Source organism: Hypomesus nipponensis, chromosome 22 (assembly GCF_054491055.1).
Source record: "Hypomesus nipponensis isolate SF chromosome 22, ASM5449105v1, whole genome shotgun sequence".
NCBI lineage: Eukaryota > Metazoa > Chordata > Actinopteri > Osmeriformes > Osmeridae > Hypomesus > Hypomesus nipponensis.
Genome location: NC_140382.1, coordinates 19261038 through 19288241, shown reverse-complemented (window position 1 = coordinate 19288241; position 27204 = coordinate 19261038). Strand labels below are relative to the sequence as shown.

The 27204-nt window shown below is 44.7% G+C and overlaps 4 protein-coding genes across 9 annotated transcripts in view; 3 read left to right on the top strand and 1 right to left on the bottom strand.

Annotated features, from left to right (window-relative positions):
• Positions 1-8159, top strand: part of pds5a (PDS5 cohesin associated factor A) — a 40615-nt gene extending 32456 nt beyond the window's left edge. For 3 of the 6 annotated variants that reach the window (XM_084687427.1, XM_084687424.1, XM_084687425.1), the window contains exons 25-34: positions 761-965; positions 1338-1452; positions 2453-2585; positions 2794-2913; positions 3041-3103; positions 3255-3388; positions 3547-3628; positions 3771-4045; positions 7523-7704; positions 7786-8159. In XM_084687427.1, the coding sequence (XP_084543553.1) occupies positions 761-965; positions 1338-1452; positions 2453-2585; positions 2794-2913; positions 3041-3103; positions 3255-3388; positions 3547-3628; positions 3771-4045; positions 7523-7700 (1305 nt within the window). In that variant the 3' untranslated portion in view covers positions 7701-7704; positions 7786-8159. Of the gene's footprint in view, positions 1-760; positions 966-1337; positions 1453-2452; positions 2586-2793; positions 2914-3040; positions 3104-3254; positions 3389-3546; positions 3629-3770; positions 4050-7522; positions 7705-7785 lie in introns of those variants that run through there. The other 3 variants (XM_084687426.1, XM_084687428.1, XM_084687429.1) reach the window with 3 other exon arrangements.
• Positions 8160-8323: 164 nt separating this feature from the next.
• ube2kb (ubiquitin-conjugating enzyme E2Kb (UBC1 homolog, yeast)) lies at positions 8324-13169 on the bottom strand. Its single transcript, XM_084687430.1, has 7 exons — positions 12793-13169; positions 11906-11999; positions 11747-11805; positions 11513-11595; positions 11300-11399; positions 10545-10673; positions 8324-9680 (listed from the first exon to the last, which is right to left on the bottom strand). The coding sequence occupies exons 1-7, from the start codon at positions 12853-12855 to the stop codon at positions 9606-9608; spliced, it is 603 nt and encodes a 200-aa protein (XP_084543556.1). The 5' UTR covers positions 12856-13169; the 3' UTR covers positions 8324-9605.
• Positions 13170-13402: 233 nt separating this feature from the next.
• Positions 13403-20440, top strand: smim14 (small integral membrane protein 14). The gene is made up of 5 exons (XM_084687431.1): positions 13403-14005; positions 14902-14986; positions 16582-16630; positions 18069-18214; positions 18915-20440. Exons 1-5 carry the CDS (start codon positions 13956-13958, stop codon positions 18948-18950), a joined length of 366 nt encoding a protein of 121 aa, XP_084543557.1. The 5' UTR covers positions 13403-13955; the 3' UTR covers positions 18951-20440.
• A 163-nt stretch (positions 20441-20603) lies between these two features.
• Positions 20604-26949, top strand: ugdh (UDP-glucose 6-dehydrogenase). Its single transcript, XM_084686245.1, has 12 exons — positions 20604-20802; positions 21093-21254; positions 21427-21528; positions 21656-21856; positions 22082-22279; positions 22383-22530; positions 22769-22863; positions 23808-23942; positions 24229-24352; positions 24554-24645; positions 25650-25760; positions 25847-26949. The coding sequence occupies exons 2-12, from the start codon at positions 21093-21095 to the stop codon at positions 25940-25942; spliced, it is 1464 nt and encodes a 487-aa protein (XP_084542371.1). The 5' UTR covers positions 20604-20802; the 3' UTR covers positions 25943-26949.
• Positions 26950-27204: the final 255 nt, after the last annotated feature.

Here is a 27204-nt window from a genome sequence, read left to right as displayed (position 1 = left end):
GATGTGTGTTTCTAGCTGTGATGTGTGTTTCTAGCTGTGATGTGTGTTTCTAGCTGTGATGTGTGTTTCTAGCTGTGATGTGTGTTTCTAGCTGTGATGTGTGTTTCTACATGTGATGTGTGTTTCCAGCTGTGATGTGTGTTTCTAGCTGTGATGTGTGTTTCTAGCTGTGATGTGTGTTTCTAGCTGTGATGTGTGTTTCTACATGTGATGTGTGTTTCTACATGTGATGTGTGTTTCTACATGTGATGTGTGTTTCTACATGTGATGTGTGTTTCTAGCTGTGATGTGTGTTTCTACATGTGATGTGTGTTTCTACATGTGATGTGTGTTTCTACATGTGATGTGTGTTTCTACATGTGATGTGTGTTTCTACATGTGATGTGTGTTTCTAGCTGTGATGTGTGTTTCTACATGTGATGTGTGTTTCTACATGTGATGTGTGTTTCTAGCTGTGATGTGTGTTTCTACATGTGATGTGTGTTTCTAGCTGTGATGTGTGTTTCTACATGTGATGTGTGTTTCTACATGTGATGTGTGTTTCTAGCTGTGATGTGTGTTTCTACATGTGATGTGTGTTTCTAGCTGTGATGTGTGTTTCTAGCTGTGATGTGTGTTTCTACATGTGATGTGTGTTTCTAGCTGTGATGTGTGTTTCTAGCTGTGATGTGTGTTTCTACATGTGATGTGTGTTTCTAGCTGTGATGTGTGTTTCTACATGTGATGTGTGTTTCCAGCTGTGATGTGTGTTTTTCTCCAGGATGAGTGCTACCAGGTGCGTCAGATTTTTGCCCAGAAGCTGCACCTGGCCCTGGTGCGGCTGCTGCTTCCTCTGCAGTACCTGGCCGTGTTCTCGCTGTGTGCCAAGGACCCTGTGAAGGAGCGCCGCGCCCACGCACGCCAGTGTCTGCTGAAGAACATCACTGTCCGTAGAGAGTACCTCAAGCAGAACCCACTCGCTCACGGTCAGTCACGCCCCCAGACACGCCCCTACTCTAGCAGGCCACGCCCCCTCCAACACGCCCCTAATCTAGCAGGCCACGCCTCCTCAGACACGCCCCTACTCTAGCAGGCCACGCCCCCTCAGACACCTCTATTCTAGCAGGCCACGCCCCCTCAGACACGCCCCTACTCTAGCAGGCCATCCTCCTGGCCACGCCCCTACTGGAGTACAACGTTGTCCTACAGTTGTGCCTTGTAAGTAAACTCATCTTCCTCCCCCTCTCCCTCTCTCTGCCCCCCTCTCTCTCCCCCCTCTCTCTCTCCCCCCCCCCCCTCTCCCTCCTCCCTTCTCTCCCTCCCTTCCTCCCTCTCTCTCTCCCTCCCCCACTCTCCAGAGAAGCTGGTTTCCCTACTCCCTGAGTATGTTGTTCCCTACATGATCCACCTGCTGGCTCATGACCCAGACTTCACCAAACCCCAGGACTACGAGCAGCTAAGGGACATCAAGGAGTGAGAGATCACACACACACTCACATACACACATACATACACACACAGCCCAGGGCTCTAGACTGCAACAATTTTTTGAGACGGTCTGAGTATTTTTTTACTACTACTCGACTTTGTTTTGTCTTTTCTCCTTTGTTGGGAAGGGTGCAAGAGTAAACAATGTGTGTGTGAGGGGGGAGGGTCTGTGAGTGTGAGGGGGGAGGGTCTGTGTGTGTGATGGGGGAGGGTCTGTGAGTGATGGGGGAGGGTCCGTGAGTGTGAGGGGGGAGGGTCTGTGTGTGTGAGGGGGGAGGGTCTGTGAGTGTGAGGGGGGAGGGTCTGTGTGTGTGAGGGGGGAGGGTCTGTGAGTGTGAGGGGGGAGGGTCTGTGAGTGTGAGGGGGGAGGGTCTGAATGTGAGGGGGAGGGTATTCTGTGTCATCTATACTTGTGTCTCGCTCGGGTGTCAAAGGGAGTGATTAGGGCTAGTGATTTGGGTTAGTGATTGGGGTTAGGGTTATTATGATCCGTCAATCTAAAATCTGCATTAAAGTTGAGAATCTAAAGATGACGTTTATGCAACATTGGACCGGTGGGTTAAGGTTAGTTGGTGGACCGGTCACTGTATCAGCTCACAGTAGGCACATACTGTGCAATAAGTGAGCATTTTGTACAGAGGATCCATAACACAATATAAGATTTTGGTCATATTGCACGGCCCTACTGTGAACTAGAATAAAACTGCATATTATCATTAATACATTTAAAATGGGGAAAATGTGAAGAATTGTGTTGCAGGTGGATTTAAGGTGTGCACCCTTGCCAGGGGGGGTTAGGGTTCACTTCCTGCTCGTGCCCCTACATGTTGTTAGGGGCTACAGCGCTCCTACACCCACATGTATACCCTCATATACACAGACACTCACACAAACATTTATTTTGAACATTCATGACAAACTCTTCCACGTAGTTCTTAACACACTGTGACTTATTTCTAACTGTGTGTATGGTGTGTGTGTCCAGGTGTTTGTGGTTTATGCTGGAGGTACTGATGACTAAGAATGAGAACAACAGCCATGCCTTCCTGAGGAAGATGGTGGAGAACATCAAACATACTAAGGATGCTGAAAACCCTGACGACCCCAAAGCCAATGAGGTCACACACACACCGCACACACACTACACACTACATACACTGCACTGCACTGCATACACACTACACACACACAACACACAAACACTACCTACTACATACACACTATCTACACACTACACACACTCTACATACACACACTCTCTCCACCTGACGTGGGTTAGGATTAGTTGTTGACACCAAGCTAACAGGGGTGTTGTCTTGGTTACAGAAGCTGTACATCGTGTGTGATGTGGCTCTGTTTGTCATCGTCAACAAGAGCACCGCCTGCCACCTGGAGGCTCCCAAAGACCCCATCCTGCCTGCCAACTTCTTCCTGCCCCAGGACAAGGTGACACACACACCTCTCACACACACACACCCCTAACCCTCTAACCCTTAACCCTAACCACACACAACATTGCACAGCCATGTCAATTTTCATGCAGACTGACATTGTTCCTGACTGTGGTATGCAGGAGTTTGTGAACGATAAGGACTACTTGACCTCAGACATCAGGCAGATGCTGCTCACAGGAAAGGTAAGGGTTAGAGAGCTGTTACACAACGTCAACATTGTTCTAACCTCACCCTGAAGTAGATTGTGCTTTCCTTACACTTTTTCCCTCTTCTCTCCCTCCTCCCTCTTCTCTCCCTCCTCCCTCTTCTCTCCCTCCACTCCCCCTCCCCTAGCCCAAGCCCAGCCCTGTGCTGGCAGCAGTGAACAAACCCCTGACGGTGCCTGGCCGGAGAGTCTACACCAAGACCTCTGACCCAGCCAGCAACACCAGCTCTCCCCAGCCCAGCTCCCCCGCCCTCAAGACCAGGTACACACACTGCACAGTCAAGCACACACTCTCAACACACACCACACACTGTACAGTCAAGCACACACTCTCAACACACACCACACACTCAAGCCCAGCTGCTCTTCAGAACACTGACACACACAGTCTGAAATGCAGTTGTTGTTTCCTGTGGGCAGGGAAGCTGGGGTGGAGTCGTCGGAGAGCGGAGCGAGGGAGAACGAGGAGAACCCCGTCATCAAGCCTCAGGAGGAGAAGAAGGTGAGAAATAAGATTTTAGAAAAGCTGGAATGAAGTCATTTCATTCTCAAATCCTCTCTATATTCCTCCTTACACTTAACCCTCCTTCTCCCCCTACATCCCTTCCCCTCTCCCCCTACATCCCTCCCCCTCCCTATCTCAGGTGGAGGTGGCCCAGAAGGTGACCTCTGACCCCACAACAGGAGCGTCTCCCGCCAAACGTCGCGGCCGACCACCCAAGTCCGCCGCCACGGCACCATCTCCCCTGGCATCAGAGAAAGAGGGTGGAGCTGGGGCCGGGGCCGGGAGAGGCAGGAAGAGGGCTGTGCCCAGCCAAGACCCCGCCTCTGACCCTGCAGTTGAGCCAATTAACATCAAGATACCAAAACAGCAGCAGCAGAGAGAGGATGGGACAAAGAGACAAATAGACCTGCAGAGGTGAGATACACTACAATACTGCTAGACCTGCAGAGGTGAGAGGAGCAAGAGCATACTATACACTGCACACTATAAACTATAATATACACCATATACTATACACTGCACACTATAAACTATAATATACACCATATACTATACACTGCACACTATAAACTATAATATACACCACATACTATACACTGCACAGTATAAACTATAATATACACCATATACTATACACTGCACACTATAAACTATAATATACACCATATACTATACACTGCACACTATAAACTATAATATACACCATATACTATACACTGCACACTATAAACTATAATATACACCACATACTATACACTGCACAGTATAAACTATAATATACACCACATACTATACACTGCACAGTATAAACTATAATATACACCACATACTATACACTGCACACTATAAACTATAATATACACTGCACACTATAAACTATAATATACACAACATACTATACACTGCACACTATAAACTATAATATACACCACATACTATACACTGCACACTATAAACTATAATATACACCACATACTATACACTGCACACTATAAACTATAATATACACAACATACTATACACTGCACACTATAAACTATAATATACACCACATACTATACACTGCACAGTATAAACTATAATATACACCACATACTATACACTGCACACTATAAACTATAATATACACCACATACTATACACTGCACACTATAAACTATAATATACACCACATACTATACACTGCACACTATAAACTATAATATACACCACATACTATACACTGCACACTATAAACTATAATATACACCACATACTATACACTGCACACTATAAACTATAATATACACCACATACTATACACTGCACACTATAAACTATAATATACACCACATACTATACACTGCACACTATAAACTATAATATACACCACATACTATACACTGCACACTATAAACTATAATATACACCACATACTATACACTGCACACTATAAACTATAATATACACCACATACTATACACTGCACACTATAAACTATAATATACACCACATACTATACACTGCACACTATAAACTATAATATACACCACATACTATACACTGCACACTATAAACTATAATATACACCACATACTATACACTGCACAGTATAAACTATAATATACACCACATACTATACACTGCACAGTATAAACTATAATATACACCACATACTATACACTGCACACTATAAACTATAATATACACCATATACTATACACTGCACACTATAAACTATAATATACACCACATACTATACACTGCACACTATAAACTATAATATACACCACATACTATACACTGCACACTATAAACTATAATATACACCACATACTATACACTGCACACTATAAACTATAATATACACCACATACTATACACTGCACAGTATAAACTATAATATACACCACATACTATACACTGCACAGTATAAACTATAATATACACCACATACTATACACTGCACAGTATAAACTATAATATACACCACATACTATACACTGCACAGTATAAACTATAATATACACCACATACTATACACTGCACACTATAAACTATAATATACACCACATACTATACACTGCACAGTATAAACTATAATATACACCACATACTATACACTGCACAGTATAAACTATAATATACACCACATACTATACACTGCACAGTATAAACTATAATATACACCACATACTATACACTGCACACTATAAACTATAATATACACCACATACTATACACTGCACAGTATAAACTATAATATACACCACATACTATACACTGCACAGTATAAACTATAATATACACCACATACTATACACTGCACAGTATAAACTATAATATACACCACATACTATACACTGCACAGTATAAACTATAATATACACCACATACTATACACTGCACACTATAAACTATAATATACACCACATACTATACACTGCACACTATAAACTATAATATACACCACATACTATACACTGCACATTATAAACTATAATATACACCACATACTATACACTGCACACTATAAACTATAATATACACCACATACTATACACTGCACAGTATAAACTAATATACACCACATACTATACACTGCACAGTATAAACTATAATATACACCACATACTATACACTGCACAGTATAAACTATAATATACACCACATACTATACACTGCACACTATAAACTATAATATACACCACATACTATACACTGCACACTATAAACTATAATATACACCACATACTATACACTGCACACTATAAACTATAATATACACCACATACTATACACTGCACACTATAAACTATAATATACACCACATACTATACATTGCACACTATAAACTATAATATACACCACATACTATACACTGCACAGTATAAACTATAATATACACCACATACTATACACTGCACACTATAAACTATAATATACACCACATACTATACACTGCACACTATAAACTATAATATACACCACATACTATACACTGCACAGTATAAACTATAATATACACCACATACTATACACTGCACAGTATAAACTATAATATACACCACATACTATACACTGCACACTATAAACTATACTATACACTGCACACTATAAACTATAATATACACCACATACTATACACTGCACACTATACACTATAATATACACCACATACTATACACTGCACAGTATAAACTATAATATACACCACATACTATACACTGCACACTATAAACTATAATATACACCACATACTATACACTGCACACTATAAACTATAATATACACCACATACTATACACTGCACACTATAAACTATAATATACACCACATACTATACACTGCACACTATAAACTATAATATACACCACATACTATACACTGCACACTATAAACTATACTATACACTGCACACTATAAACTATAATATACACCACATACTATACACTGCACACTATACACTATAATATACACCACATACTATACACTGCACACTATAAACTATAATATACACCACATACTATACACTGCACACTATAAACTATAATATACACCACATACTATACACTGCACACTATAAACTATAATATACACCACATACTATACACTGCACAGTATAAACTATAATATACACTGCACACTATACACTGCATACTATACACTGCACACTATAAACTATACTATACACTGCATACTATACACTGCACACTATACACTGCACACTATACACTATGTACTTAGGGTTAGGGGCATCAGCTAGGGGTGGGGTTAAGTTGAAGTTCAAAACGATTAAATTTAGATTCAGTGTGTTGTCCACAGAGAAGTCTTAACAACATCAGTCAGGTGTAGGTGATGACTCACAGCAGGCCAGACCGTGAGGGAACAGGTGTGCACCTTTCCACCCAGGTGGGTTTACCTGAGAGAGAGCGAGGGAGAGCAAGACTCCAGAGCAGATCCCCCCCAGACAGGGACAAACCATCTGGAGACCCCAATCAGCCACATACAGCCTGGGAGAGACCACCTCTGTGAGAGGGGTGCAGTGAGTTCAGTCCACGCTAGTGAGAGACAGATGGTGCAGCTATAGCATGGTAATATAGTGCATCTGTGTGAGGGGCTCACAGGAAGGGTTCAGATGAACTGTGTGTGTTGACATGTTGTCTCTGTTTCAGGTAAAGAGAGGATTCCTGCAGCCCAGCTACAGACTGTAGAGAACACAGACTCTTCTCACACACACACCATCCTTATAAACCTCATACCTGCTCACAGGCCCCCCCCCCCCCCCCCCCCCCCCATCTGACCCTGACCCTCTCCTCTGGACCCATGACGGACCTTTGACACCACTGACATGTAGAAGGTGTACGCACCTCGTAGTCATGATCTGATGCTTATTGTATGTAGGTCTTCATCTCCAAACATGTTTTTTTTTCTTTGTTTGTTCCTTTTTGCTTCTTTTATGGAGCCATTTTTAAAAACATGGACATTTTCCAAAACGTTTTAACCTGGTTATTATGATGGTTGCTTATTAAATTCCCTGGGAAACCTGCTGTGCCTCTTGCCCTTGCTCTCTGCAAGCCTTCTGCTCTGTGTTGATACATGTTTGGTGTTGGCATGTCCTTCTACTGAGGTAGTCGTGTTGTTAGCGGTCCTTCAGTCTCCATCCAACAGAACAAACTGAGTTCATGAACTGAAGACTAAACCACAGCAGTATTGTTTTTCAAGGTTTCAATTTTTTTAATCAAAGAATCATGATGTTCACAATAAATAACCATGGCAGAGCTCAAGAGGGAACAAAAACAAAATCTGTCCAAATCCAAACTGAGGAAGAAAAACCCAGAGATGCAACACACTTTTAAATGTGTTTGTTGTCGTGCAATAAGATGGTGTAACAGTGCTGCTGCTCTGCAGGTGGTGTTCGGGTGGAGGCTACCCAGCTGTGTACAGGGAGGGCCCTCATGCTCCTGACGATCAACGGTTCCCTGCTCAGCACCAGACTGATGCTGAACACCGTGCCTGATCACTTAACCTGTTCCCTGGAGGTGCAGCTTTCACCTGCACTTCGCTACACTAGTTGAGATCTGCCTCGGTTGCCAGGGGGTGAGGGGGGGGGGAGTGGACTACAGACAGAAGGATGAGGAGGCTTACAGTGAAGGAGTAAACTCATCTTAAAATGCTTCCTGTTCCAGCTATTTTCACCAGCCTGATTATGACTGGCAGTAGTTCCAGATGTCACAGCAAACAAAGGTGTAAACTGATCCAAAGAGTTTTGGGAACTTGATGCTGCATGTATAACCGAGATTGCCCCCAGACACCCTGCTCCGCCCCCAGACACCCTGCTCCGCCCCCAGACACCCTGCCCCGCCCCCAGACACCCTGCCCCGCCCCCAGACGAGTTAAGTAATCTTCTCACTGTTGTGTTCCCATCTGTCACATAATGCTCACTCTTATGACCCTAAACCAACTAAACTGAATAGGAACCTAACAAGTACCTGTTGTGATCTCACCTGAACTAGTTTCAAAGGCAGCATAAGGCATGACGAGAAGGAACGGTGATCTGAATTCCCGTCCAACGTGGTGGTAGGTGCAGCTTCCTGTCTGAGTTTATGAACATGAGACTCAGCTGAACCAGGAAGGACAGCAGTTCTGACTGGAGGCCAGCAGTCCGATACAGTTGTAGAGCATCTTTCAACGGAAGGAACAGTTAAGTATATTTACTTTCAAATGTACAGACTTTAATGTCTATTTACAGATAACTTGATCCTAGGTTGTGTGTTCAAGGATGGGTTCTACCCGGCTACAGGACTAAACCAGTTACTTTAGAACGAGGAACTCCTGAACACCACCACAGGAGCCCCAGCAGCACCGCAGGGGGGGGGGGGTAGTACAGCAAAGGCTCAGTTTAAAGGGTGAATGGGTCGGATCTGATTGAAGGCAAATTCAGGAGGGGGCATGTTGATGGTAGAGGGGGGCATGTTTATGGGGGGGGGGGAGCTCAGTTGCTAAGCAGCAGTTCTGTTGCTGTTTCCACGTCCCAGGATTTAGAAGACAAAGCTGCTATTACTGCGTTCTGTAGGGGAGAGAAAACACGTCACCTTCACACACACTGACTGGTTCACCTTCTACACACTGACTGGTTCACCTTCTACACACTGACTGGTTCACCTTCTACACACTGACTGGTTCACACACTGACTGGTTCACCTTCTACACACTGACTGGTTCACCTTCTACACACTGACTGGTTCACCTTCTACACACTGACTGGTTCACACACTGACTGGTTCACCTTCTACACGCTGACTGGTTCACCTTCTACACGCTGACTGGTTCACCTTCTACATACTGACTGGTTCACCTTCTACACGCTGACTGGTTCACCTTCTACACGCTGACTGGTTCACCTTCTACACGCTGACTGGTTCACCTTCTACACGCTGACTGGTTCACCTTCTACACGCTGACTGGTTCACCTTCTACATACTGACTGGTTCACCTTCTACACGCTGACTGGTTCACCTTCTACACGCTGACTGGTTCACCTTCTACACGCTGACTGGTTCACCTTCTACTCGCTGACTGGTTCACCTTCTACACACTGACTGGTTCACCTTCTACACGCTGACTGGTTCACCTTCTACACGCTGACTGGTTCACCTTCTACATACTGACTGGTTCACCTTCTACATACTGACTGGTTCACCTTCTACACGCTGACTGGTTCACCTTCTACACACTGACTGGTTCACCTTCTACACACTGACTGGTTCACCTTCTACACACTGACTGGTTCACCTTCTACACGCTGACTGGTTCACCTTCTACATACTGACTGGTTCACCTTCTACACACTGACTGGTTCACCTTCTACACGCTGACTGGTTCACCTTCTACACGCTGACTGGTTCATGTCCCTGACAGTGAGAGTGCTTACCTTATCGAAGCCCATGGCACAGAGCTTGTCTATCTTGCGTGTGTAGTCTGGGCTGGAGACGGGGGCACTAGCGTACACGTGAGACCACAGACGAGCCGTCTGCTTGAACATCTCTGGGTTCTGCTTGTACTGCAGGGAACACACACAGCCATGTTCACTAACACACACAGCCATGTTCACTAACACACAGCCATGTTCACTAACACACACAGCCATGTTCACTAACACACAGCCATGTTCACTAACACACACAGCCATGTTCACTAACACACACAGCCATGTTCACTAACACACACAGCCATGTTCACTAACACACAGCCATGTTCACTAACACACACAGCCATGTTCACTAACACACAGCCATGTTCACTAACACACAGCCATGTTCACTAACACACACAGCCATGTTCACTAACACACACAGCCATGTTCACTAACACACACAGCCATGTTCACTAACACACACAGCCATGTTCACTAACACACACAGCCATGTTCACTAACACACACAGCCATGTTCACTAACACACAGCCATGTTCACTAACACACACAGCCATGTTCACTAACACACAGCCATGTTCACTAACACACAGCCATGTTCACTAACACACACAGCCATGTTCACTAACACACACAGCCATGTTCACTAACACACACAGCCATGTTCACTAACACACACAGCCATGTTCACTAACACACACAGCCATGTTCACTTACTGACCCTAACCCTGTTAGTTCACCAACACACACTGACCTGGTTGGCCACAACGGCATCCTGGGGGTCGTCTGGCTCTGCTGCGGCCAGGAGAGCTTGCAGAGAGAGCAGGACAGTACGCAGGGTCATAGCAGCCGCCCTGGGGGGGAGGGGGTCAGAGGTCAGACTGGTCTACACACACCCCGGCCCTGGTCTACACACACCCCGGCCCTGGTCTACACACACCCCGGCCCTGGTCTAACCCCAACTCACCACTGGTCCTTCAGAATGTCCAGGCAGATAGCTCCTGTAACTGAACTGATATTGGGATGCCAGATTTTGGTGATAAACCGCACCTGCAGAGAACAGCCAGTACCAGGGTTAGGGTTAGAGGTTAACCCTAACCAGAACCATGAGAGAGGGAGATGACAACAGAACAGCAGAAGACAAGATGAAGTGTCAGACTACATCGTATCTGTATACATGCTGCAGTGCAAAGTCTCCTACCTTTGGGGGGTTAAAAGGATATGTTTCTGGGATTTTGATTTCGAGCTGAAACCTGCCACCTGTGTAAGATAAAAGACCAATTAGTGTAGAGTGTGTGTGTGAGAGTGTATGAATGTGTAAACAGTGAGTGTGTGTATACATGCGTGTAAACGCTATTACCTTCATATGGGGTGTCGGGAGGTCCCGCTATCTCTCCTCTTAGCTCTGTAAAATTCTCATCCACCAAATCTACTTTAATTTGATTTCTACTCGTCTGGGGAGGAGAATGAAGGAAAGAAAAGTCACACAGAACATTGCGGAAGATTTAAAAGGGAAGTAGTTAGTGTATCTAACTCTTGGAAATATGATCTGAAATATGTTGATGCAGGCTAACGTTAAAAGGCCTTGCTAGCTGTAACTTTGTCATGGTGGCTGAACTAACTCCGCATCACGACAGGGAAGCTAGCCAGCAAGTTACCAAATAGACCTCAGCTCAAGTCATACTGCCCCTAGGTACCTACTAGTGCACATCGTATTTTATCAACTGACTAGTTTGATCTAAAATAATGACACTTTTCTATGATTGTGTAAACTGGAACAGCTATATAGCTAGCTACAGTTAGCCAGCTGTCAAAGTAGTAGCCTCCTGTTAGCTGGCTAGCTTGTCACAAATTACAAGAAAACTTACCAACCAGCTAGCTATCTGGTCATTTCTAGCTAATGTTACCCTTTCTACTAGTCAGTTTGTCCAGAGTTGATATTGAGTGTTTTTACTGCAATCTGGTATTAGTGCAGAAACTTACTAGATAAACACACAGTTGCTTTTAGGCCTGTCCTAATGCAAAATCCGCGATATTTCCCCATGATCACACCGTTTGTCTTTACCTGACGCCGGAGAGAAATCCCCAAATGAGTCACCGGTTAGTTAGACTTGTAGCAACTCAGCTAGCGACGTTAGCACGCTCTTAAGTTATCATGTTCGGGCCTCACTTTAAACTAAGATCTATAATAAACTATCTTGTTTACAATAGTTTGTTTAATTGAAAAGCTAAATTAAAATGGCACACCTCTTCGCTTTTGAGAACTTCTTTGAACTCCCGTTTGATCCTTTGGACCGCGATGTTAGCCATAGTCCGTCTGTCTTAGAGCTGCTGGTCGCTGGACCTGAACACGGCTCCCTTCGGCTGAGTGGTTCGCTGGAGATAGTAGCTTGGATCCGCCACTACCAGTATGCTGTTTATTTAGTCTTTCTCTTGCTGTTGCTCTTCAAAAACAGCCCAGCGAGCTCTGCTGTTTGAACAACAAAACGCTGAACCTGCGTGCCGCGACCCCCGAAATGCGTGCGCACAATGTCCGTCAGTCTGGAATCATACACACAGTAGATGAGCAAGCAGCAGGGATCTAGAAATCTTCATTGTTGATCTATTGTGCGAAGTGTGCACGTGTGCTTTTGTCTTGAAAACCCATCATGATATTTCCTCTAAAGCACAAACCATCAAAGCCATTTCTGGGTAAGGATCATGTGACGTCTGAGCTCACTATTGACAAGTGAGATGCTGATATTAGGAGTGTGTGGGTATCTTATTTCAAGTGTAAGTTTCAACAGTATGTAGCTTATTTGTGTTAAATATATACTTACCCACAAGTTCAGTTGAATTTATGCCACTTAACTGTTAATCATCAGTGACACACTCTCATTCAATCACTTTCATTTATTAGTAATTAATGTCACACTCACGAATACTCTCAAAACGTGTTTCATTTTCACAGTGTTTTCAATTATTTAAATTAAGGTCGTTACAAATATGATGGTCATATAAAAAACTTAAACAGAAGGCTACGTACAGTTATCATCTCAGAATAGCCTAACAGATCCACAAAATATACTTTATATGGTAGGCTGCAATTCAAGTATGTCATGACTCCAGGTATGATATACTGAATTCCAATTAAACGGACATTATAAACTAACATGCTACATCTTGGGATATGTTACCAATATTTGCCTTATACAATACAAATCTTACACTTTCTGTCACTTTCACGCAAAACAACTTGTTTCTCGATGTATCCGGAAATATCGCGTGAAGTGGTTCAGGTCTATCAAAACAAACGAGAAAGGCAACAGCAAGCTGGCAGAAACCTGGAGATCTGTTCTATCGTGTGAGCAAGTAGCCCTGGTTTCGGAAGCTAGCAAACACCTAGTGGAACAAGAGTAAACATACATTGTATGCAAGTTCGATTTTTTGTAAAGCTTTTTTGTATTTTCTTCAGTTTCAAGTAAGTGTTGTCTCAGCTTTCATTCCTCAGCACAGAAATCCTTGAACAAATGCCGACAAACAAGCCGTAGCCTAGATGCTCTACTCTATTGCCACTATTATGCTGTCATTCGGTGTTTATATTTAGGCAACCATAAAACCCAAATGCGTAGCAAACCTCCAGTTTTGCATTATTTCATGTAGTCGTGGTATTGTGCCTTAAAGCAAACTCGACAGCTGGCTGTAAAGCTGGCTGGTCGTGAATGGCTGCGTCCGTCTTCTTACCATGAAAACGGGAGCCGCAATCAAACAAATGCGGATAGGATGTGGTCTTAGATCATAATTCTCACGATATATTTAATCTGCATAATTAAGTCATTTTATAGCTCTAGTAGCTTTATAGTCTTGCGACGAGGGTCAATAGTCTACAACCTTTTATAAACACATATTTGGTCAGTGCCTCGTCCGTAGCCAAATAACCCGGCCCTTGAACTGAACGCCCTGGCCAGTATTACAGACACTAGTCAGGTGTCAGAAGTGTAGACCACACGAGAGCTACGTTTGTGTACACCAAGTCTAGGAATGTCGTTCTATATACGGACTGAAGATAGAAATACTGACTTGATATTCAGTGGTTAAAAGGTTTCTTGAACCAGTGATTGCATTTACAGTCAAGGCTTACTTTGTACTGTGATCTTCTGGACTTTTTGAACTGAATATGGGTCTGTTCCAAAGAGCTGAAATAGTTACACTATTTAACCGCATATTTAAATTTAAGATACCGATATGTTTATTGTATGCACCTTCCTGCCAAAGCAAATTCCTTGTCTGTGCAAACTTTCATGGTGAATAAATCCCTTTCTGATTCTGATTGTGATTCTACTAACTGTGTGTGTCACCTGTGTGTTGCTGTCCCAGGGCAGTGGACATGGCAGAGGGAGGCTTCGACCCGTGTGAGTGCATTTGCTCTCATGAGCATGCCATGAGACGACTCCTCAACCTGGTGAGACTCTAACTACACTGTTTCCTGGGTAACACAGGTTAATACCACAGTGTTAGGGTTACATGCGTGCAATACAGGTTAATACAACAGTGCTTCCATTTACATGTGAAGATGTTGCATTGCTTACAACATTCACCAGCATTTGTTTATTTAGTGTGTTTGATTTGGGCTTGTTCCGTCATGAGCCTGGTGTGGTGTGTTAGATCAGAGCTCTGAGTTAGCATCCGGTAACCTAACCCTATCCCCATCCGCTAAGACTGGCTGGCAGGAGGTCTATGCAGCTTCTGTAGGAGGAACCCTGAAGAGAACAGGGAGGAGTCTAAACATATCCTGGTTCCTGCTCCTCTCCCTGCTTTCTCACAGGCACCCCTGCACCTCTCACACCTGCACCTCTGTACCTCTCACACCTGCTGTGGGATTCACACTTGTACTTGCTGAATAATCAACAGCACAACACAAACCAAACCTACACAAACTACACACACCTCAAAACATTGCCAGTATCACAGGATCAATCCTTTCTGGTGTGTATCTGTGTGGTGTGTGTATGTCTGTGTGGTATGTGTATGTCTGTGGTGTGTGTCTGTGTGGTGTGTGTATGTCTGTGGTGTGTGTCTGTGTGGTGTGTGTGTCTGTGTATCAGGGTTTTCGATAAGTCTGCAGGTTGATGAACACATTTGATTAATACTTGAAGTTGTGAACACGATCTATCAAGTCTGGTATTGCAGTTGGTGCATGTTCAGGTGTGACATGGTGAGATGTAATTGGTCCAGCTTTCATGGTGTCCCAAGTAGAATAGGGTGTGGTCTCAACACTGTGGAAAATAACAAAAAACAGTTGTTCCTGTCATCAAAGATACTCTTTCAACAAAGCTATTATTTACACAATGTGATGAAAAGGTCTGTGGAACAGATTCAAAACTAGTGGGTTAAGATGGTGGAATTTCAACACCATAGTTCTGCCTGCAAAACCAGGCAGTTTGGTATGTGTTGTTTTCTTTCTGTGACTAGTATTTCCTTCCGTCTCCATAAGAGGGTGGCACACAGCAAAGGAATTCTATGAGGTCATTGTAAAAATTTGAAAGATCGGAATATGTATCATACATAATGAGGATTATATAAGCAAAAACTACAGCTTACATTGTTTGACGCTTGCATGTTAGTGGATGCTCTTAAACATATTCAGCATCTAACCATCTATCCCTTTTTTTTTCTCTCTCTCTCTCTCTCTCTCTCTCTCTCTCTCTCTCTCTCTCTCTCTCTCTCTCTCTCTCTCTCTCTCTCTCTCTCTCTCTCTCTCTCTCTCTCTCTCTCTCTCTCTCTCTCTCTCTCTCTCTCTCTCTCTCTCTCTCTCTCTCTCTCTCTCTCTCTCTCTCTCTCTCTCTCTCTCTCTCTCTCTCTCTCTCTCTCTCTCTCTCTCTCTCTCTCTCTCTCTCTCTCTCTCTCTCTCTCTCTCTCTCTCTCTCTCTCTCTCTCTCTCTCTCTCTCTCTCTCTCTCTCTCTCTCTCTCTCTCTCTCTCTCTCTCTCTCTCTCTCTCTCTCTCTCTCTCTCTCTCTCTCTCTCTCTCTCTCTCTCTCTCTCTTGCCTGCCTCTAGCTCAGGCAGTCCCAGTCCTACTGTACAGACAACGAGTGCCTTCAGGACAGTAAGTAGAGTCAGTAGTTAAGAACAGTTAGTAGATCAGAACAGTTATGGAGCTAGAAAGCTGACAAAAGTATCTGAATTTGAATGTGAAAGATCAGAATTATTTGTATGTCAAATTTCATTATTATTTTGATCCAGAAATACACATTTCTAAAATTCAGATTGCAGGAATTCAGATTCTTGAAATTCAGATTGCGTGAATTCAGATTCTTGAAATTCAGATTGCTGAAATTCAGATTCTTGAAATTCAGATTTCTGAAATTCAGATTGCAGAAATTCAGATTGCGGAAATTTAGATTCAGATTTTGTCTGAACTAGGCCACAGGTGAAACAGCTTGCCTTCAAAGGGAAAAGTAGACGATTTCAGAACGACTGACATTCTCTGACCAAATTTTACCTCAGAACAAAAGCTAAGAGTTGCTCGTTGGAGGAAGAGTATGGAGCAAGTGGTTATGAAACTTGTAAAAACTTGTGTCTTCTCCTCTGCCAAAATATATATATATAGCCTCCTGTGTGCTATCCCAGATACGTATGTGTGATCTGGGTATTCCTCAACTAGCAACTCAGTTTGTTCTGAGGTAAAGTTTGTTCGTTCTGAAATCGTCTACTTTTTCCAGTGAAAGCAAGCTGTTTCACCTTCGGCCTAGTTCAGACAAAATCTGAATTTCCGCAATCTGAATTTCAAGAATCTGAATTTCAAGAATCTGAATTCCTGCAATCTGAATTTTAGAAATTTGTATTTTTGAATCAAAATAATTCAGTTTTATTAAATTCGGTATACAAATAATTCAGATATCATACATTCAACAGCAAAATATTTCAGTTATGACATTCGACACACAAATATTTCAGATCTTATAGATATTCAAATTCAGATACTTTTGTCAGCTTTCTAGCTCCATAAACAGTTAGTAGATCAGAACAGTTAGTAGATCAGAACAGTTAGTAGAGGTTAGTTAGGGTTAGTGAGTTAGTAGATCAGAACAGTAAGGGTTAGTAGAAGTTAGTAGAGGTTAGACAGTAGATCATGGTTGGTAAAGGTTAGTGAGGGTTAGGGTTCGTAGGTATGGTTAGGGGGGTTAGACAGTAGATAAGGGTTAGTAAGGGTCTGAGTATGGAGTACACAGTGGTAGAGATGAGCTGTTGAACTTCATCCCGCCCTCTCTCACCCCCTCCCTCCATTTCTCTATCCCTCCCTCTGTCTCTCTATCCCTCTATCACTCCCTCACCCCCTCCATCTCTCTATCCCTCCCTCTATCACTCCCTCCCTCTATTTCTCTATCCCTCCTATCACTCCCTCCCTCTATCTCTCTATCCCTCCCCCCTCTATCTCTATCCCTCTCTCTATCACTCCCTCCTTCTATCCCTCCCTCCCTCACCCCCTCCCTCTCTCTCTATCCCTCCCTCTATCACTCCCTCCTTCTATCCCTCCCTACCAGTACCTGGCCCTGGTGGGCCCGTCTCTGAGGACCTGACTATGCCCCTGGTGTTGCTAGGCTGGTTGGTTCTAGCTCTGGTTCTGTTCCTGCTGCGTCCAGCCAGCCTGCGAGGCTCTCAGCCGGCCGACAAGCCCAGCGGCCCCCACGTGAGTTTAGCCTCTAACCCTAGCTAACCCTAGCCCCAGTGGCCCCCACGTGAGTTCAGCCTCTAACCCTAGCTAACCCTAGCCCCAGTGGCCCCCACGTGAGTTCAGCCTCTAACCCTAGCTAACCCTAGCCCCAGTGGCCCCCACGTGAGTTCAGCCTCTAACCCTAGCTAACCCTAGCCCCCGTGGCCCCCACGTGAGTTCAGCCTCTAACCCTAGCTAACCCTAACCCCAGCGGCCCCCACGTGAGTTCAGCCTCTAACCCTAGCCCCAGCGGCCCCCACGTGAGTTCAGCCTCTAACCCTAGCCCCAGCGGCCCCCACATGAGTTCAGCCTCTAACCCTAGCTAACCTTAACCCCAGCGGCCCCCACGTGAGTTCAGCCTCTAACCCTAGCTAACCCTAACCCCAGCGGACCCCACGTGAGTTCAGCCTCTAACCCTAGCCCCAGCGGCCCCCACATGAGTTCAGCCTCTAACCCTAGCCCCAGCGGCCCCCACATGAGTTCAGCCTCTAACCCTAGCTAACCCTAACCCCAGCGGCCCCCACATGAGTTCAGCCTCTAACCCTAGCTAACCCTAACCCCAGCGGCCCCCACATGAGTTCAGCCTCTTACCCTAGCCCCAGCGGCCCCCACGTGAGTTCAGACCCCACATGAGTTTAATGTTGCACAGTAATGATGTGTGTGTTGGTTTGGACAGAGCCACCCAGCCCCTCCAGCCCCTCCGCTGGACTGATGCTGGGGCCAGGAGAGCCGTGCTGCACCGACACGCCCAGAACCAACGCTGCTGTTACCCTCTCTCCTGTCTCCTGCCTCCTGCCAGACCCAACGCTGCCTCTCTCTTCCCTTTCCTGCCTCCCTCTCCTGCCTCTCGCTCCTGCCTCTCCCTCTCTCCTGCCTCTCTCTCCTCTCTCCTGCCAGACCCAACACTGCTGTTACTCACAACTCTCCCTGTAACCTCTCTCCTGCCTCTCTCTCCTGCCTCTCTCTCTTGCCTCTCTCTCCTGCCTCCCTGTCTCCTCTCTTATGCCTCCATGTCTCCTCCTGCCTCTCTCTCCTCTCTCCTGCCTCTCCCTGTCTCCTGCCTCTCCCCTGTCTCACTCTCCTGCCTCTCTCTCCTCTCCTGCCTTCAGCAGGAGAGGAGCCTCTTGCCTCCGCCTCTTGCCCTCTCTCCTGCCTCTCCTCTCTCCTGCCTCTCCCTGTTTCCTCCTTTCTGCCTCTCTGTCTCCTCTCTCTTGTGTCTTTTGGGTCTGGCCTGATCGGTAGTGGAAGGGGGGTAGATGTTGCTTAGAAAACACGGCGCGCAGATCAAACATTCCACAGTGATGTCACAGTCCTGAATCCTAGTGCCAGTGATGTCACGATCCTGAATCCTAGTGCCAGTGATGTCACGATCCTGAATCCTAGTGCCAGTGATGTCACAATCTTGAATCCTAGTGCCAGTGATGTCATGATGAGACAGAGAGGCTGGATGTAGAAGGAAAATGACTCACTCAAAGTAACATTTTCATTTTTTAATAAATTGCGCCAGTTTGAAAACTTCTATAGATATATATATATAGATATCTATATATAGATATATATATATATCTATATATAGATATATAGAAGTTTTATATATATATAAAATTTTATTTTATGTTTACCATATTTCCCCTGATTTATCTCAGAAGTAGCTTTTCATGTCAAGTTGAAAAGTAAAAAAGATTATAGTTACTTGGACACAAATCAAGTTGTCCTAAAATTGGGGGTGAATATATTCAAACTTGGGTCTCTTTTTATAACTCTGTACTGGACTGTACCATACCTGTAATAGACTGTACCATACCTGTGCAGAAATGGTTGTATAGTAAACCGATGACAAATGTAATGTAGTTTGAGATAATACTCTTAATATTTTGTCAACACTTTTGTTAGCGTGTTTTCCTCTATTATGACTGTGTTGTTCCGGATCTGTTGGTGTTAGGGTTAGGGTGTCAGGATTGAAGATGTTGGGCTTGGTCCCAAAGCCCTCAGAAAGCACTCTTCCTTGGTGGTTACAGGAGTGCATGAAGATGTGTACACCGTCTGAATGGTTCCCTCTGACTGACTGACAGGGAACTCTGGGAGTCTGGTTCTGGTCTGGGTTGCTTCCAGTCATCAACCAAGGCTGTTGGTTTATAGAAAGGGCTCAAACTATGCACTTTTCCTTTTTAAAACAACAAATAAACAACAGTAATATAATCACCTTGTGTCGTGTGTGTGTGTGTGCGGGGGGGGGGGGGGTTACTTGCATAAAGGTGATATTTGCCTTCCAAAGTTCTCAGTGACAAAGCTGTTCTCCTGAACCCTGCTCCAGTCTAGCTCTGTTGACGTGGCGCTGGTTGATAGGCTGTACGTTCCGAGCTTCACGCCGTTTCCGGAAGACAACCGCTCCAGCAAGTGTTTATTTGAAGTAGAGAATACTAACTCATTTATACTGGACTTGTGCACCAGAGTAGTACTCCTAGTTTAACCTGCACAGTTAACTATTTAAACTATTGCCTTTTGATAGCATCACGTATTTGGACAACGGAACCTGAGGCTCATTGTTTTCTGGAATCTGGAAGGTAATTTTGCTTGCTGGTCTTGGTCGTTGCAGTGATTCCTGATAGCTAGCAAAACTACGTCCATTATCAAGTCAACGCGCAAAACTACAATGTTATATTGAACCTTTGAGAACGTTGTTTAAATGAATGCCGTCATTCGTTTTTTTAATGTTTTACTTCTAGCTGCTCTGTACAGTTCATTATAACGCCGTGGACTCCCCCAACCCTGCAGTGTAGGGAGTGAAAAGATTGCAAACTGTCAACTGAACTTTGGCAGCAAATTTGCATTGACGTTTGACTGTTCATTTCAGATGTTTCAGATAAAGAAAATTTGTTGCATCGGAGCGGGATATGTCGGAGGTCCGACTTGCAGCGTGATTGCTCAAATGTGTCCGGAGATACAAGTGACGGTAGTCGACGTCAACGAGTCCCGAATCAAAGCCTGGAACTCCGATACGCTTCCCATATACGAGGTAGAGCTCTAAAGGTGCTCTAGTGATACGGTCCAACTGCAATGTTACAGCTTACATTAAGTCATTTAGCAGACGCTCTTATCCATAAGACATAATACATGTAGGCTAAGTGCTCTTCATTGCCCCTTGCATTCCTCTAGTCTGGTGGTGGTTAATGAGTGTGTCTGTCCAGCCAGGCCTGAGAGAGGTGGTGGAGTCCTGTAGAGGGAGGAACCTGTTCTTCTCAACTGACATTGACTCTGCCATCAGGGAGGCTGACTTGGTGTTCATCTCTGTGAGTCCTCTGATACACACACACACACACACACACACACACACACACACACACACACACACACACACACACACACACACACACACACACACCCTCTCTCAACCAGCCCCCTCACCCCTGGCCCCAGGTGAACACGCCAACCAAGACTTACGGGATGGGGAAAGGGAGAGCTGCAGACCTCAAGTATATCGAGGCGTGCGCCCGACGCATTGTGGAGGTTTCAAATGGCTACAAGATCGTCACGGAGAAGAGCACCGTCCCGGTCCGCGCTGCTGAGAGCATCCGGAGGATCTTTGACGCCAACACCAAACCCAGCCTCAACCTGCAGGTGTGTTCATATTGTTCTGAACATTTCATTCATTCAGCAGATGCATCCATCCAAAGCCACATACAAATAGTGCATGTAGAAAGTAGAGCAGAAGATCAAGGATCAGCAGTGTGGAGTCCAGAAGGGCTCTGTTTTTACAGGCACATAGAGTGTGTGTGTGAAGAGGTCAAAGTTCTTTATTTCTCCTGTCAGGATAAATGATAAGGAACCGATGTGTGTGTGCAGGTGCTGTCCAACCCTGAGTTCCTGGCAGAGGGGACGGCAGTGCGAGACCTGAAGGAGCCAGACCGCGTCCTGATTGGAGGAGATGAGACAGCGGAGGGCCAGCGCGCTATCAGGGCTCTGAGCTGTGTGTACGAGCGCTGGGTCCCCCGGACCCGCATCATCACCACCAACACCTGGAGCTCCGAGCTCTCCAAGCTGGTGGGTTAGATGGACAGCAATAACACAGTTATGCAGTAACAGGTGGATATCAGAATACACTAAGTTATTACAGTAATAAATGTGTGTGTGTGTGTGTGTGCAGGCAGCCAATGCGTTCCTGGCCCAGCGCATCAGCAGCATCAACAGCATCAGTGCACTGTGTGAGGCGACTGGTGCTGATGTGGAGGAAGTGGCCAAAGCCATCGGCATGGACCAGAGGATAGGAAGCAAGTTCCTGAAGGCCAGTGTTGGTCAGTACACACACACACACGGACCAGATGATAGGAAGCAAGTTACTCAAGGCCATGAAACTCATCTAACTAATCGCTCCCCTCTCCTCTCACCCTCCCCTTCTCTCCTCCACCTCATCCCTTCCTCCCTCCCCCTTTCCACCTCTTTCCATCCCTCCCTACCTCTGTCCCTCCCTCCTCCTTTCCATCTCTCTCTCCCTTCATCTCTCCCTACCCCTACCTCTGTCCCTCCCTCCAGGGTTTGGAGGCAGCTGTTTCCAGAAGGATGTGTTGAACCTGGTCTACCTTTGTGAGGCCCTCAACCTCCCAGAGGTCGCCTCCTACTGGCAGCAGGTGGAACTGCACTTAACCCATTACAACCAAATGCAGATTTCAACACGTCTGGATCCTTTTGATCCCATGACAGGGTCCCTGTCCTGACTTAGGGTCTGTCCTGAAGTCTGAGGCCACTAGTCTGATACTTCTGTTTGGAATTTGTTTAAAATGTTGTACACATTCTTTCATTACAAATGATATTCACTTAACAGTTGGAAAGTTGAATCTTTGAAAAACATCTCCCAGCATGATCTGTGTTCCAAAGACTTCTCGGGATGTCACAACTTGGCTTCAGTTTCCCCATTAAATGTTTAATATGGTCTCAGACTTTAGGACCCTCCTGTAGATATTTACATTTTGTTATTTAGCAGACGCTCTTATCCAGAGCGACTTACAGTAAGTACAGGGAAATTCCCCCCGAGGCAAGTAGGGTGAAGTGCCTTGCCTAAGGACGAGATATGACCCTGTCTCTATGCAGGTGATACATATATAAATATATATACATATCACCTGCAGAGAGACAGTCTATATATATATATATATATATGTTGTTATTATCAGTCCAAGTCGCTTTGGATAAAGCGTCCGCTATATAGCGGACGCTTTATCCAAAGCGACTTGGACTGATAATAACAACAAGATAGCCCCAAAGCATTGCTGGTAGCCAAAACAAGAAGCACACATTGTGAACAACCAAAAAATAAGTGCCAAAGGAAAGAAACATAATAGCATGTAGTTAAGCAAGTTACAATTTAAACAACATGAATCTCTAAGTGCAAGTGTACCTGTAGAAAAAGCAGCAGCAGTAAAAGATTAACTAAAATAGAATATTTTTCAGCGAATACAACAGTTTAAATCAGTTGCCACTAACCAAAAAGAGCAACAAGTCTCTAAGCAAGAGTCATTGTGATCCTTGAGGAAACTAGCGTTGGGTTCACCTGTATGACTCTGTTTCTCTCCAGGTGATAGATATGAATGTGTACCAGCGTAGGAGGTTTGCCTGTCGGATCATTGACTGTCTCTTCAACACCGTCACTGGGAAGAAGATTGCTCTGCTGGGCTTCTCCTTCAAGAAGGATACAGGAGACACCAGGCAGGTCCTCTCTCTACCTGTTGCCTCTCTCTACCTATGTCATCTCTTTGTCTATCTCAATCTTACTCTCCCATCGTACTTTGTACTTTTGTTCTGCTAATATGAATCTAACCCTAATAAACGCAGGAGGGAGTGTTGGGGGCAAGGCTTCTGTTTCAACCTTAAGACTTGATCACAGACTCAGAATCACCTTTCATCTACATCCTAACCCTCCACCCTGCCTTACTTCACAAGGTGCAAGGAGTTAGCAGGCGTGTGTGTGTCTGCGTGTGTGTCTTTACCTCAGGGAGTCCTCCAGTATCTACATCTCTCAGTACCTGCTGGACGAAGGAGCTAATCTGCACATCTATGACCCCAAAGTCCTGAAGCAGCAGATCCAGCAGGACCTGTCCAGCACCTTAGAGCCCAACAGAGGTCTGGCTGTGTGTGTATCTGTCAGTGTGTTGGTGTGCGTGTATCTGTCAGTGTGTTGGTCTGTGTGTGTGTGTCTCTGGCACTGCACTCCAGTGTGTCTGTCAGTGTCGTGTGTGTAAGTCTGTCAGTGTGTTGGTGTGTGAGTCTGTGTGTGTGTGTCTTACCATGTGTTTGCTGACACTATTGGATGTTTATTTGCAGTGTCTGAGCTGGTTACCGTGACTACAGACCCGTACCAGGCTTGCCAGAGTGCCCATGCCCTCGTCATCTGCACTGAGTGGGACATGTTCAAGGTGACGAGCACACACACACTCCCTTCAGATGTGCGTATATAGGAATGAATGTATATGTATAAGGGGTAGGGCAATAAATTGATTCACATTTGAATTGCGATTCAGTCCATCTGAATTCAAATGTGATGAGAAATGGGCAGTGTAGCTGCTGAAAATTTGCGTATTTTATTAATGAAACGGCTAATTTATGAATTGTTTTCAGCACCCACAGCCTACGGAGAACCCTTATCAAAGTATATCCGTCCGTATCCGCCCGCCCATCCGTAAACTGAGGCTGTAGCTGTGTCTACTACCGCGCACTTGTGCACTTCGAGCACTGACTTTCAGTGCTTAGGGCGCTCGCTTACACTCACAAAACCAGCAGAATTGAGTGCACTGAAAGTACCCGGATGGCGCACGGCAAACGGTGTACAACGATGGACACTACTCACCCTAAACTGACGCCATCTTGGCTATGTAGCGGAAGAGGAGTAGCCCTTTCGGCAGCTTTTTCCACTTGGGGTGGAGAAACGTGTTCATTTTGGCAGGTTTTGCGGGTGTTGCGAGCAGATTTGCGTCCGCAAAGAGGTTAACGTAAGTCTTCCATTTCAGAGAGCACTTATCAGCGACGGAGTGCTCTACATATGTAAGTGCACTGTTTTGCAGTGCACCGTTTTGCAGTGTACTTCATAAAGTGTTCGGTAATAGACACAGAGTAGCATATTTTGGCCTTTAGGCTTCTCTGTTTTCCTCTGCCCTCTGAGACTGTGTGAAGAAAAAGTATGTTATGGATGAGACAGGGAGTTATTGGTGTAGCTGTAGCTTCGTCAACTACCGCGCACTTGTGTAGTCAGTAGTCAGAACTTTTATCACCGTCTTTTATCATCTGTACTTCTGACCACTGTCTTATCACCTGTACTTCTACTTGAGTGAAGGATGTGTGTACTTTTCTCTGCTATTGAGTTGGGAAGTACCAGAAGCTAGCATAGTCCAGCTGCCCTCCTCATCCCCCCTTTCCCCTCCAGGACCTGGACTATGAGAGGATCTACCAGCGGATGCTGAAACCAGCCTTCCTGTTCGACGGACGCAGAGTCCTGGACCACCTGCACCCTCAGCTGCAGAGCATCGGCTTCCAGGTACCTGGCACACACTCATACACAAACACTATACATATACACACAATAATTAACAACCTGGATTTGTGTACCTTGTTTGTGTGTAGATTGAGACCATCGGAAAGAAAGTGACGTCTGTGCGCATCCCCTACACCCCCTCAGCCAGCCTTGCAGAGCCACCAAGCAAGAAGCCCAAGATCTGATCTACACAAACACACCTGATCTACACACACACACACCTCTGTTTCTCCTGATCTCAAGTCTTTTATTTGTAAGGTACACAGAACAACACAAGGTCAGATTGGGCACTGAAATTCTTAAGACAAGACAACGCAAGCACCTGGCATAACATATGTACACAGAACATAATTTACATCTATGCTGAGCTTAAATAAGTGAAACTTCCTAAATATACAGATGGCAATAAATAATCGACTATACTAACCCTAATACTAAAACTTCCTAAATTACAGATAACAATAAATACACTATACTAACCCTAAATGCACATGAAACCTATTTCAACCTTATAACCTATTCTAACCTAGGTGGAGTACAGTACAAAAGTGCAAAATTGCAGATCAGTGACTGTCAATGACCATCTACACACACACCTCTGTTCCTCCTGATCTACACACACACACACACACACACCTGATCTACACGCACACGCCTGAACCCCACCCCCCCACATACACACACCTTTGTCTCGCCACCTTCCACACCCCTCTCTGCTCTCTAGAAGAACTCTCTCCCAGAGTCATTGTAACACTCTGCCACTAGGCCTCACAGCCTATAGAAACCCTGTTAGGAGTTCCCATCATAGCCTATAGAAAACCCAAAACAGAAATGTTCTGGTGGGTTGTATCAAGACCAGAATGTGTTACTTTCCACTTTGATCTTCCTGTAACCCTAACCCCCCTTAGACTCTACTCACTTTCATGTCCTTTTCATATTGGCGAAAAAAGAAAGAAGCTATTATACATTTGAAGGTAAATCATGAATTACATATTTTATACTGTTTCAACAATACAGTATTGCATAGTTTCAACAGGACAGTATTGAGTGCTGAAGCTCAGTGGCGTTGGTTATAACTGGTACGTGAAAGGGAAATGATCAGTAGAGTTTGTATTTTAGATTTGAAAATGTGTACTTGTTTAAAGGAGCAATGTCATCATTGTGTCATGACTAAATAAAATGGACCAATTAATTGTGTGCAGTCATTTCCTCAAGGCCTTTGCATCCAAATAACATGCTTATCTGCTGTGCCTTAACCCATCTGTACTGTACATTTATGTTCATCTATATAAAAGTAAATCCATATAGGGTTAGGCCAACCCTATATGCATGGACGGATTAAGAAACCACAGGCCCCTGGGCCTGGACGTGTAAAAAAAAAAAGGCAGTTAAAAAAAATAACGCGAGATGCTTTTTCTTTTTTTCTATAAACTGTTCAAAATAGTTT